Below are 13,218 nucleotides of genomic sequence, written 5' to 3'. Positions count from 1 at the left end.
TCCATGAAACAGGAACCTGCGCGGAGGTCGAGAGAGGAGAGGGTCGATTTGGCGATGGCGGCCGGACGAAGGTGAGGCTCTGCAGAGGGAGTTGGCGATGCCAAGCCACGGGCGACAAGAAGGGAAGCTCACATGACTACCGGATCGGGTTAGTGTCTATCATCCTTTCTGAGAGTGAATCTATGGATTCATTTATCCATTCAAGCATTCTATTGTTTTAATAGCTACTATGTTGTATATTGAGGGCAATGAACAAAGAAGTGATCTAGAAGGGAAAGATCCAATACAAAGAAGTGCACCAATGTCTTTCAATGGCTTAACAACTGCAGAAGAATAGTTGACGTCAATAGTAAAGTTGTTGGGTGAACAGTTATATGCATTGATTACTTTTATTCAAAGTGAATCCATATCACGCTGAAATGAATGGCAAGAGTGTTGAGAGTCATCATCCAATGTCCCAACTGGAAACATTAGTGGTAAAAACAATATCATAAAGTCAAGGGGGAATCAAATCAGTCATCAGTAAGGGAAAACAAGGGGAAAGCGTAAGAAATACAGGTATAAACATCAGAGCAGTAAGCGTATTAACATAGGCTCTAGAGTCCTCTGCGGATCTCGAACCTTCTAGTCGTGACCTTGTACTCTTCGTCGCCAGTCGTCTCCGGTGCGAAGGACATCCACCACATCAATGCGTTTGCCGATGCCGGTGGTGCCTTCTCTCTCCCACCATTTTTCTCCGTTGTCAGCGAGGGCTGATTCATCCTCACTGTCGATGAGACCGCCGCGACCGCCTTCGTCGCCTACGACAACGACCACTTGTCTGACCCATCCAGAAATATGGTGGACAGGGTCCCCATCGCTGCCGGTTAGGGACTCCTGGACATATACAATGTCTGGTGAGAGGTGGCGCACAAGGTGCACGTATCCAGTGGCACTGTTGAAGGGCATGATCATGGTCTCCTTATCAACAATGGCTGAGGCTTGGGTGTACAGGGTCTTGAAGAAAGGGGTGCCGTCATCATCCATCTGGCTGGGTTCGACAGTGGGCAGCTCGCTAGGAGATGCGGCTTCTTCGGGGGCAATGTTCGAGTAGGATGAGGTAACAGACACGGGTTGGTTGGATGAGCTACCTTGTCCGGGAGCGTGCTTAAGCTCAGGTGCATAGATCAAGACAAAAACCTTGGCAGTATCAGGATTAACGTGCTCGGGAAGGTGCGAAAGGATAGACTGCAGGCATTGTCAGCGAGTAAATTCAAAAGTATGAGTTGAGGATAGCTTACAGCATGCTCGGAAGAGAAATCCTCAGGACCACGCCGCGATCCTTCAGAAGAAACAACAATTGCCACTGTCTTCTTCCTGTCAAGGGAAGACTGGCCGGTGCGAGTCGGGAGAGCTCCACTCATCGTTGGAGCAGCCGCCGCCTGGTTCCTTTCGTCGGCCCTGGAACGCACTTCCTCAGACCATCTCGAATGGTCTTCGAAGTCGCCCCTATCTTCCTCTCGAATCGATGTCAGAGCACCACCCACGAAAGCGCCCGCAGCGGCCATGCCGGCCGCAACTCTCTTGCTGGCGCCGTCGAGGATCTGCTGGGGACTGGGTGTACGGCGCAAAGCGCCCTGCATTCGAGCCATCATGCTAGCATCGTCCGGGATGTCGCTCCGGAGATCTGTAGCTGTGCTTCTGCCATAGCCTGAATCGATTCCAGCAGGCGGCAGCTCTTCCCCACCAAGGGTTGACGCGGGGAAATCTCCATATTGTTCGTCATCATCTCCATCGTGATCGGCTTCATCATCTTCATCACTGCGTTCGCTCCATACCCAGGCCGCAATTCCAGCGGTTGCGACGCCGACCGTCAAGGCCAGAGGGACCCAATACCCCAGGACGGTTCGCCGACCCGACGAGCTGAACCCAGCGCCAGCTCCGATACGCCGACGGCGAGCATCCGGAGAGTAGAAAGACATTGCGGTCACGAACGATCAATTAAAAGTGGCGCATAGAAAAACCGGTGAGTCGCGATGCGCGCAAGTCCCATTTCAAGCTTGCCTTCAAGATGGGGTGGTTGGTTGGAGGAGACGAGAAAGGAGGCAGGATGCAGGTCGATGGGCCTCGGAGGAACCGAGAAACATGTGGCTGGTGATGGTTTCTGGGGGAGTCTGTTTACCGCGGTGTTTACACGATGTTACGTTACGGTATGGTCAGGGTGTTTGCAGTGTTTGCCTGGTAGAGGATTAGTCAGTAATGAGTCAGCAGTTGCTATCGGCACGTGATAGTGGGCTGCCGAAAAAAAGAAGGTCAATTGTCGGATGGTTTGAGTCAGAGAAGGACAGGAAGAGGAAAACAGCACGATCGAGTTTGTGATATTCAACTCCACGGCAGAGACGGAGAACCTGTCGTGCAGCGATTGGCATTTCGGTGGTTTTTTCAGATCCCACGCACTCTAGGAGCTCACCCTATTGCAATTGTCTTCCCCTCATCCCCGCGGTGATTATCACCAGATTGCCAGGTCCCTAGTCGGATCTCTCTGTACGAATCCTAGCAGCATTTAGACTGTGGGGAATAGTTAGAAAGCATAGCCGGTTTTGTGTTTTACAGCTTTTGTCACAATGCCGCACTCGGTTCCTGTGCCCCCAACGGGCTTCCAGGCCGTCATCTTGTGTGGCCCTGGAGTTTCCCTCAACACCTTTACTTCCAACCCTGAGGAATTCCCGAAGGCTTTGATTCCGATTGCTAACCGTCCTATGGTGTGGTATCCGTTGGACTGGTGCTATCGGATGGGAATCACAAGTGAGTAGCCTTGCCGGGCTATCTGATTGAGTATACTAATGAATATAGATATTACATTGGTTACTCCTCCTGCTAGTCGGGCGCCTTTGGAGGCTGCTCTTTCACAAAATCCTCATCTGACATCACTGCCATCACCATCGCCGTCTGTTTTGGCACCAAAAGACTTGGCTCTAACTACAGGAACGGCGGAGCTACTCCGTCTTCCAGAAGTCCAGTCATGCATCAAATCCGACTTCCTTCTGCTTCCCTGTGATCTCATCTGCGATATTCCGGGTGAATCTCTTCTAGAAGCCTGGATGGTGTCTCAAAGTGCCTTGGGAGGTTCTACTCTTCGTGATGGCCGTAACACCCACAGCCCGAGGACTGCCGGAATGGGTGGTGAAGCGGGAGGTCGTCGGGGCGGTCTAGGAGTGTATTACCAGACTCAAGGCCGGGAAGAGAGTGTAAAGGGTGAGGTCACAGACTTTGTGGCTACCACACCGCTTGAGCAGGATGAGGCACCAGCAGTTTCTCATCCGTTGGACGGACCAGCTGCTTTGAGGTTTGGGCTGTCGAAGCTTGTTCTCGGCATGCCCATGGACACATTGAAGGAAAAGATGGAAGACGACAAGGGATTCCTCATCCGTCATTCGCTTGTGCAAAAACATGCCAAGGTGAAGATGTTGACCAGCTATAGGGATGCCCACATCTATGTCTTCCCCAAGTGGGTTAAAGACCTGGCAAATCTTAATGAGAAATTCGAGAGTGTCAGTGAAGATCTGGTTGGCTGGTGGGCCAAGTCAGGATGGCAGACTGGATTGGGAGAGAAGCTTCGACTGCATGAGATCTTGTCGCCGGAGAGTAATCAATCCGGGGAAACTGGCAGCTACGATGGCGACTCGCTCGAAGAGGAAATCGACCTCAAAGCTATGAGCACCACCAAGGCCGGTGCTGGCACATCCCGGGATGAAAGTTTCTCTGAAGTCGTTCCGGAATTCCAATTCGCCTCCCGTGCGCAGACATTTGGCTCGGATTCCAACTCGGAGACAGCCGAAACGGGCAAGCTCACAGTCCCACCGATGCTGGCCTACGTTCACTCCTCTCAACCTTCCGCCCCTATGATCCGACGTATCGACAGCTCCGCCCTCCTCCTCTCTGTCTCTCTCCGCCTCGCCAAGCTTGAGCCGATCGAAGAGGTTGGCCGAACGGCCGCTTCGCCATTCGCGCACAACCAGAAGGTCGCATACCCTGCTGGTGTGGCTCAACGATGCACAGTGACCAAGGCCGACTGCCTCCTCGCCGACAACGTGACCATCGAAGAGAAATGTGTGGTCAAGGAATCTGTCATTGGCGCTAACTGCCACATCGCCAGTGGTGCCCGGTTGACACGATGCTTGATCATGGATGGAGCGGTGGTTGGAGAACGGTGTCAACTCACCGGCTGTATCGTCGGCCGACGGAGTAAGATCGGCCGTGAGAGTGTACTGAAGGACTGCGAGGTCCAAGACGGAAACGTGGTCCCTGACGACACGGACGCAAAGAATGAGAAATTCATGGTCTTTGAGGGACTAGACGAGGAGGGCGAGGACGGAATGGACGTATCGGAGGATTTCGACGCCGATGGCGATGATTTGGGATTCTGATTTTACGGGGTTAATTCTTCATGCTTGTAATGGGATAGATGAAATGTCATGATGACTAGATAAAATGGACTAGACATGAGTATTATACCAGATATACCATCTATATCAGCCTTAACGCCATCCACATGCAACGATGCAACACCCAACCAAATCCATATATCCAACGCCAACGCTAAAAAAGAAGAACTTAATATCCTACCCACCCCTCGCCTCCGCCTTCAACTCTTGTATACGCGGAGGCACAGCGACAGCACCCGACTGCATCTCGGTAACCAGGTACGCCTTTCGTTCAAGAACAGGTTTAGATGGTTTCCGTGGTGGTTTCGCCGGTTTTGTTATTTTTGCCCTTGCCTTGGGTGGTGAGCGAGGCGGACTCGGACTTGGACTTGAACTGGGTCTTGATCTTGGTCTTGGTCTTGGTTTGGTGTAGGATTGATTGTCGATTGTGTCTGGTGGTATGGGTGTGGGTGAGCGCTGTCGTTGCTGCTGTCCTTGCTGTGATTGCGATTGCGATTGCGATTGTATCGACTCATCCACCCCAGCAAATATATTATCCAACGAATCCACAGAATCAACCGTATAGTAATAATTCCCTGGCCAAAAAACCGCATCCGGGCCCCAATTCAACGCCCTCTGACTAAACGGCGTATTCGCCGAACAATCCAACTCCCCCTCCTCAATCCCAGCAACGAACTCAACAACCTCATCAACAGAGAAAAACTCCTCACCCCGCGCCCCCCTCCTCTCCATCTCCTCCAGCACGGATAGATACTCCCTCGCGCTGTCTTCGCACGTATACGACGCGGCCCCCGGCTGATTCCACCGTTTGTGGTCTCCGCGCGCGTAGAACCGCGCTATCATGTCTAGGAAGCCTGGGTGGGAGATTTCGGCGCCCAGGATGAAGGCGAGGGTTTGGGCTGTTAGGAGGTTGGCTTTGAGGTATGGTATCGCTTGATTCAGGTGCGGTGGTGGTGGGTGTTGGTGTTGGGGTCGGCAGAGGGTGCATGGTTCTGAGACGATGGCGACAGAGGTGGGATCGTGGGGATGGACGATTGTTGTAGATGTAGACGTGAGGGCGCAGGTGAGGGTTTGGAGGATGAGATGGTCGCAGTTGTGCCAGAAGACGGCTAGTTGGCACATGGTGATTTTTTGATATTCAGATTGGATGGTAGTGTGAGTGTTGAGGGGTGGTGGTGTTTTGTAGAGACATGTTGATAGATAGATTGGAGGAGAGGATAGAGGAGGAGGAGGAGGATGAATAGAACAATGAATGGCTGATGTTTCTATTGTCAGTCAATTGTCTCTATTCAAAGACTCAAAGGGGAATGCGACATCTGTTGAATGGGGGTGTCATTCACTGACTCTGCGGCATTGTGTATTGTTCGGGACTTGAGACATGTCTGTCTGGGACAGGACAGGTTGATAATGAAGCGTTTGGGATAGTCTCATATGGAGTGTAGATAGGAAGAATCTATAATATATAAAGCCTGATAGATCAATGTCAATTGAACCGTAGTATCATCAGGTCCAACCTTGATCCATACTACCTCTACCTCCTCTGCAACGACTATCCCACAATGTCTCCAACACAAGCAGACAACCTCCCAGCAGAGCCCATCAAGCTCAACCCCATCCGCGAAACCCTCTACGACGAAAACAACTACTGGACCTGGCTCTCCAAGATCAAATCAGCCCTCGAAACGCACAACCTACAAGACCTCACCAACCCAACCATCCCACGCCCCATCGACCCATCCCCTCAATACGAACACTGGAAACGCACCTCCCAACACGTCGGCCTCTGGCTACGCATGAACCTCAGCCCAGCCGTGCTGAAAACCCTCAAAACAACCCTCTACGCAGACGACACCTTCTCCATCATCCAAACCCTCATCCTGGGCGACATGAGCGTCCGCCCGAAACAAGTCTGGAAGAAGGCCATTTCTACCCGGCGCTGCCAGTTCGCTACGGTTGAGGAATACGTCGAGACGTTTCGGTTGCTGGTTCATGAGGCGAATGTGCTCAAGGCGCCGATTTCTGGATACTGTGCGGCGATGCTGTTGTTGGGGGAGGTGAGGGGGGAAATGCCGCTTTGGGCGTGTCTGATGGAGTTGAAAGTTACGGGGGATGAGGAGCCGGTTGAGATGACAGAGACGGAGTTTGGGGGGCTATGTGAGGGGGTTCTTGGGCAGTTGAGGGTGAAGCGGAGGATTGAGGCTGTTTGTAATTGATATTGTCTATATACATGGTCTGGATATGATAATATATAGAAGATGGACTAGGATGCAGGAACACGTGGGGTGAGATATATGTCGAGCTGTTAACAAGTTATGAAGAACTATTTATATAGTATGGCAGATGATATGGACTGCAGAATGTCACGGATGCAGTTCCGGCAATATATCACATTTAGTTAATATGGCACTTCATATATTCATATTGGAGATAAACAGTGGGTCCATGGCATGACAGACGAACCATTTAATATACGGAGCAGCAGACTGAGGATAGTTAGCAGCAGTGCTAAAGTACTCTTATCAACCGTCAACTTGTCCTGGACAGGAATATACCCCGCCTGGTTTCCTTCCTCTTCCGGCGAGGTGCATAGCAGATATTACCTTAGACAACTCGTTGCCTGTCGCTGAAAGGAATGGGGATATTTTCATATCCTTGCTAGATACAAGACAGATGCCAGGTACGTGTCCTCTTGATTGGCGGCACAATTACACGAGAAATGGGAATAGCAGCATGGATGTTGGACGGACATCATCTGACATCTGTACGCGTAGCGACCGTATTTTCTTCTTTCTTTCGTCTTCTCCACACTTGGCTTTCCCCGGATCATGGATGGATGCAATTACTGCTCGTATCCTCGTCGGTCGCATGTATGGCGTTTCTTATGGACTGGGATTAGGATCACCCAAGGCAATGGTTCCATTCTTGGCTGTGTGCATGAACGATTTCAACGTTTTTTTCTTTTTTTCTTTTTATGTACGCATACATCGTACACTCTAGGAGTTATCGGGAACATCACATCATATCAAGGCTCCGTTTTAGCCCGAGGTCTGTTCGTCGGGTAATTTGCCTGATTCACTACCAGTCTACTACGGAGTACACAGACTGTAGTCTGTACAAATAATAAAGACAAAGAATGCTGTCATGATAAGATCCGAAGAATCTGTGCTCCTGGCGATAATAAGTACCGAGTGGTGTCCTCGACAACTGTCCTACAAATGATGTGCATCGAGACGATCATTGCCCATCTTTATTTTCGCAAACGGCAGATGTGGAGCACGCCTTGACTCGTGAGAGAGCAGCACAGAAGCACACAGTGTCAGAGCACACAAAAGAAGCCAGACGAGACGAAATGGCGATTTGCTAGCGACCACTGGGGCGTGTCGATCACGCGGGAACTCCTTACGTGGATCGGCATGTTGAGGGGCAGAAATGGAGATAGTCGAGGATACCCAGATAAGAGGGTGTTATTTCGTGTTTTCTGCTGGGTGATTCCATGGATGGGAATATGGGATATATAGATGGTGAAGCACGCATGCGGAAGTGTTTGGGGTAGATTTGAATATTTGAACTGAAGTTCGGTGAGAATGAAGATTTGATTTATGATTGTGTGGCGAAGCGAAGCTATTGGCGTCCCTCGCTTGAGTGCATTTCCAAGGTATGAGGATGGTTTATGTGCTGTACTATATGAGCTTGTCCATGCAGATATTATCCGATATCATATGCACAACATTATCAGTAACTGAATAAATGTCGAGATGATGGGAAGACTATTGCTACAGCTGATTGCAACATGTAGAGTGATTTTCTCGGAATCCGACTCAGCCTGCCACACGATTAGGTTGGTGGAACAGCGCATCCATGGTTCTGCCAGGCACAGACAGCTAGCTAGTTGTGAAGGTATAGCTAGAGGGGATTCAGTTGGGGCATAACTGAATACATAATTGCCGACCAATATGTCCAGAAGTACTGTACAAAATACAACCGATGATAATAATAGATAGACTGTTTCTCCGACCTTCCGTGCTTGAATCGGCAACAGTAAGAATACATAGCAGCCAACAACTATAGCACGTTCATATCATATCATATACTATAGTATCTCTTCTTCTTCAATATTATAATTATTATCTTCTTCTTATTCTTTTTCTTCTCCCTCTTCATCTTCATCTTCTTCTCATCTCCTTCGTATTCTTATTATCTTAATCATGTATGATCGGCCCACTGCGCTAACGCCTTAGTCTGCTGGCTAAACCGTCCAACCGTCACGACTGGCTTTCCCCCCTTAAGAGGATTCAGGAGAACGAGGGACGATAGTTGCATGATGCTGTAGCAATATCAGATTTTTATTCTCTTCCTATAATACCGTTATTTTATCACGATCTGATACTTGGAATAAAAATTGAAACACTCAGCATAAAAAATAAAATAAAAATAATTATTCACGGTGTGTCTTGCATTTTTTTTTTTCTCGCGTTGTCTGGAAAATCCCGTCCGACTCCGCCTTCTGCTGTCTGTCACTCACTCTCTTGTCACTCTCTCGTCGCTCTCCTGGCCATCCTCACCTCCCAATAATCTCCCTAATTCCTCCTCCTCTTCCTCACCTTCAACCCCTCTCCCTCCTCTCCATCTCTTCCTCTCCGACTCTCCGACTCTCTTTTCTCTTTCTTCTTCTCTATTCTCTTCTTTTTCCACCCCTCCCTTTCCCCCCCTCCTCCCCCCGATCTTCATCTCCCCCATCCCCATTCCAGGTGAACGGCCCATTTTCTGCCTCATCAGAAGATCAGGTGTCTTTCCTCGGATCGGTCTTCGCTTCTCTTCTCGTCTTTTACTGTCTTCTTTTCTTGTCCATCTTCCGTTCTTGTACATGGCTCGACCACTTTAGACAACGTCTGCCATCCCGGAGCCTTGTGTTCCTTTCGTCTTACCTTTTTTTTTTTTCCTTCGCCAATTCCACCTGCAAATCATCTCATTCGAGCCTTTCATTTCTTTACTTCAGCATTCCTTTCTGCATCCACATAAGCGTTTCTCTTAATTGTTGTATCAATATAATTCGCGTTCGCCGTTAGACAGGTACCCATCCCCCCACGGAGCGGCCAAAAAAATTTACCCAACTATCCCAGTCCTTATCTACGCTGTTTTCATTCTGATATACATCTAACATATTATTCTATAGAAGTCGCTTTGGTTTCTTTGTCCTTTCGATTTACCCCCCTTACCACGACTGTTTGCTGCGAATTCATTGCGAGTTGGTTCCCCTGTCGAGATACCCATTCAGTCGCAAAATACGCGTCAAAAAAACCATCCAAAAAATTGGTGGAGGAGAACATCATGGCTGCTTTGGTTCAGACCATTCCCCAGCAAAGTGGCACGGTTTCTGTGCTTCAAACTCGCCCCTCTTCGTCCTCTGGCACCTTCACATCTGCACCTCAGCCCTCGCAACAACAGAATCCCCGCAACCCAGCAATGTCTTGGAATACATACAACACAGTCGGCAGCTCTGGGAGCTATAGATCAGGTCACCAGGTTGTGGCCCCCTACGCTTTCACCAGCACCCCCAGCCTTTCCAATTCCGTCAACGCGCAGAACCGTCAGTCGTGGTCCCCGCATCTGAGGCCAGAACATCGAACATCTTCTGCCCCTTCCGTGCCCCAAGAGTCTCACAGTACCGCCCACGTCGGCCCCAACTCGCGTTCCGTGAATCATCCTGCAGCTGGCTCTGTATCTACTTCCTCTTCCGATTCTTCCCTTCAATCCCACGGGTCCAAAGACGACACTGCGATCCCCTCTCGGCTCCACACTGAGCAGCCTCTTCGCCCTTTATCCACCGCCAACCTCCCTTCCCCTACTCCCTCCTTCATGAACATCTCTTCACCTACGGTTGCTAAACCGTCTCCCGATCGTTATCGTCGTGGAAATCGACGCTCAGATGGTGCCGCCGGCGCCCAGTCGCCTGCGACAGCCTCGACCGTGTCTGGACCCCCCAGGATGATGGACGATCAGTCGGCACAATCAAAGGGCTTGGCTCCTCGCAGCAGACCTCATATCCGGGTATCGAGTGCCGATGACACTGCTCGTGCAGACAAACCACAAGCCGAACTTGCCAAGCGATACAGGCGTCGGAGCTGGGGAACTATTGATAATGCTGGCCTCATTAACCTACAGCTTCACTTGCCCTCATCGCCAACGCCAACCCCGGGCGCACAAGATTATTTCGACCCGAACACCCGACCGCGATCGCCCCCATCCCAGAAAGAGGCCCCGGGAAGCATTCGCTCTACAAACTCGTCGACTTCGTCTTCGGCGCGCGAGTCAGCACCCACCGATCCGACATCCGCTTCCAACAAGAGTGTGACCAAATCAGATGACTCGAAGCGAACCAACAAACCCTCCCCTCTATCTCAACCCGCTTCTGCAGAGACAAGTTCCCCGAAGCCTGCTGCTGCTGCTGCTGCTGCTGCACAGCCCCCGAAGGAGAGCGCACCCTCCATTGCTCCCACGGAAAGCCTCGCAACAAAACGCCTGGCTGAGATCACGAGAAACGATTCCAAAGGTCCTGGCAAATCCAGGTTGCGGAGGGCATTCTCGTTTGGAAGCGCTTCGGAGCTTCTCAAGGCGTCGCAACAGAGCAGTGCAAGCAAAAGGGAGGCGATGGCTTTGGAGCAGGCTCGTAGGGATATGCTCAAGGAGGAACTTGGCCCCGAGCAAGCTGCTATTGCTGAACAGCAAGAAGCAAGTGGGCTGGGCGAGAGTATCTATTCGCACCACCAAGGGCACTTCTTCAATCGCTCCACAGATAATCTCTCCGTTTCCTCCACAGCCTCCTCTGCTTCGGTTATGCTTCGGAAGATGGGCAAAGGGATGAAGAGGTCTACGCGCTCGCTAGTCGGATTGTTCCGTCCCAAGTCCGTTATGAGCTCAAAGTCGACCGATGGTGTCCTTGAGCCGATGAATCCTCAACTGTCGGTAGTCAATATTGAAGCGGACAGAGCAAGCGTCACCGCAAACGCAGATCCCCAGGACCTCCCCCACGGTGGTACTGTATTCCCCAAAATGGAGCCTGCTGCAGATACAAAGGGCGCGCCAGGCAGCGAGAACGCCGACAAAGGCCAATCGCGTAAAAGCATCGTGGGAGGAGACAGGGAACGAGCAGAGGTCCTAGCGGCCGTTAGAAAGGGAATTTTGAAAAGTACGTTGGCTCTCGTATAAATAGGTGATCGTTGGCTAATTCTTCTAGAAACATATTCTGATCTCGGTGTCTCTTCGCCAGCAGCCAAGGTCGCTGAAAGTAGTGACTCGCCGCACTCGAGTGCTCCTAGCACCCCCGAAGACCAGACGCGATCTGGAAACCGACGCGGCGATGGGGTTAAGATTGCTGGCGAGGACTATTTCTCGGAGGGACGATTGAACGGTGCTGAATCTAAGAGTGCACCCATCACTCCTCAGGCCATGGCCCCGAAAAGTCTCATCTTCAGCCCTCGGATCCAGTTCCACGAGACATGGCCGAGTGGCGAGTACGACCGACGCGGAGAGATTGCTACATGCAACCGGTTGACTCCTCTTCTTGCTCAGCAGATCAAGGAGGAGCTCAACAACTTCAAAATGGTTAGTAAGACAATCTGAGTTCAACTTGATTGTTATTAATATCTTCTAGGAGATGGAAGTTCACGAGACTTCGAAAGTTTACACCCACTTCCTTTAAACCTCTGAACCGTTGCATTATTTCAAATGGCGTTTGTTTCTGCATGACTGGTGTCATATTTATCTTTCTCCCTGACGACTGTTGGATCTCTGAACGGTGTGGTATTCTCCGGCCTTGGTGTCTCAATCCGTAGACTGTTCATTATTCGGAGCGACCTCTTGGTTGCGTCTTCAGCTTCACGTGCTTAAGAGATGACTCATCAAGGACCCCCAGCCACTAATGTTTCTCGAATCTGGGTCACGATCGACCGCCTCTCCGTCTCTGCTATGCGTTTCTGGGTGTTACGGTGACAGCAACGTCCTAGTCCTGCTCAGCTTTTTTCTTAATCATCTTTCTTTTCTCTCCCGTGGATCATTCAACGAGGTGGGGGTGTATGGAATGTTGGAGATATCCATGCCTTTGACCATTCCGGATCATTTGGCCTCGATCTACTTGACGCACCGATTTTGGGCATTGATATATTTCTTTCTTCCCTCGGCCCAATTATGTTCATGGATCCTTATTTTTCTCTTCTTACTCTTTTTTTTGTGGACCTTGCATCCGAGTCATTCTGTCTCTTTTTTTTTTTTTTTTTTGAAAGCGTGGAAAATGGGCAACTTTTCTTATTGTTAATTTCTTTTTTTTTTCTCAAGCACACACACATACACCCACAGGTCTTTTCTTTTTTTTTTCCGTGGTATGTCTGCCGTACAGCTCTGGAACTGTTACACCGTCGTGTCCTGCCTTCTTTTCCTTTTCATCGAGCCTGTCTCCTGGAAGCAAAACGGCAAGACGTGTCTTTTCTTTTCTTGTACCCGTGCATTTGATTTCGTGTGTATCCAATTTTTTTCTTTCCGTTATTAACTCTCTTTCCATAATTGTTGTTGCGGGTAATTTCCTTGGTTGGATGGTATGGGTTTGCACAGAAATGTCTTTTCTTCTTCTTTTCCATTTCATCTCTCCTTTATCTCCGTTTCTCATTTTTAATCTGTCCGAGGAGTGTTGTTTCTTGTGGTTTTTGCATCATGGAATCTCCCGTTTTTAGCAGAGAGAGAAAGGCCCGGTCAGCACAAAGAGAACCCAATTACTGAGAGACATCCGCATTGATATTAATAT

General features: G+C 50.1%; 6 protein-coding genes across 6 annotated transcripts; 3 read left to right on the top strand and 3 right to left on the bottom strand.

Annotated features, from left to right (window-relative positions):
• Window positions 1-145: 145 nt before the first annotated feature.
• On the bottom strand, window positions 146-2,138 carry ASPWEDRAFT_68230 (uncharacterized protein). The gene is made up of 2 exons (XM_040838959.1): window positions 1,281-2,138; window positions 146-1,227 (listed from the first exon to the last, which is right to left on the bottom strand). The coding sequence occupies exons 1-2, from the start codon at window positions 1,959-1,961 to the stop codon at window positions 625-627; spliced, it is 1,284 nt and encodes a 427-aa protein (XP_040688456.1). The 5' UTR covers window positions 1,962-2,138; the 3' UTR covers window positions 146-624.
• Window positions 2,139-2,603: 465 nt separating this feature from the next.
• ASPWEDRAFT_171614 (translation initiation factor eIF2B subunit gamma) lies at window positions 2,604-4,406 on the top strand (the record flags this gene model as incomplete). Its single annotated transcript, XM_040830811.1, has 2 exons — window positions 2,604-2,784; window positions 2,833-4,406. 2 exons carry the CDS (start codon window positions 2,604-2,606, stop codon window positions 4,404-4,406), a joined length of 1,755 nt encoding a protein of 584 aa, XP_040688455.1.
• A 195-nt stretch (window positions 4,407-4,601) lies between these two features.
• Window positions 4,602-5,546, bottom strand: ASPWEDRAFT_68228 (uncharacterized protein; the record flags this gene model as incomplete). Its single annotated transcript, XM_040838958.1, has 1 exon — window positions 4,602-5,546. The coding sequence occupies one exon, from the start codon at window positions 5,544-5,546 to the stop codon at window positions 4,602-4,604; it is 945 nt and encodes a 314-aa protein (XP_040688454.1).
• A 152-nt stretch (window positions 5,547-5,698) lies between these two features.
• On the top strand, window positions 5,699-6,896 carry ASPWEDRAFT_476907 (uncharacterized protein). The gene has a single exon (XM_040836997.1). It carries the CDS (start codon window positions 5,984-5,986, stop codon window positions 6,635-6,637), a length of 654 nt encoding a protein of 217 aa, XP_040688453.1. The 5' UTR covers window positions 5,699-5,983; the 3' UTR covers window positions 6,638-6,896.
• A 1,751-nt stretch (window positions 6,897-8,647) lies between these two features.
• On the bottom strand, window positions 8,648-9,595 carry ASPWEDRAFT_476923 (uncharacterized protein). The gene has a single exon (XM_040836998.1). The coding sequence runs from the start codon at window positions 9,288-9,290 to the stop codon at window positions 8,943-8,945; it is 348 nt and encodes a 115-aa protein (XP_040688452.1). The 5' UTR covers window positions 9,291-9,595; the 3' UTR covers window positions 8,648-8,942.
• A 157-nt stretch (window positions 9,596-9,752) lies between these two features.
• Window positions 9,753-12,123, top strand: ASPWEDRAFT_109980 (uncharacterized protein; the record flags this gene model as incomplete). Its single annotated transcript, XM_040828136.1, has 3 exons — window positions 9,753-11,610; window positions 11,659-12,026; window positions 12,076-12,123. The coding sequence occupies 3 exons, from the start codon at window positions 9,753-9,755 to the stop codon at window positions 12,121-12,123; spliced, it is 2,274 nt and encodes a 757-aa protein (XP_040688451.1).
• Between the last annotated feature and the right edge of the window lie 1,095 nt (window positions 12,124-13,218).

The sequence above is a fragment of the Aspergillus wentii genome (genome assembly GCF_001890725.1).
Source record: "Aspergillus wentii DTO 134E9 unplaced genomic scaffold ASPWEscaffold_4, whole genome shotgun sequence".
Lineage (NCBI taxonomy): Eukaryota > Fungi > Ascomycota > Eurotiomycetes > Eurotiales > Aspergillaceae > Aspergillus > Aspergillus wentii.
Note: the sequence above shows the minus strand (reverse complement) of the source record. Positions and strands in the feature narration are given on the sequence as shown.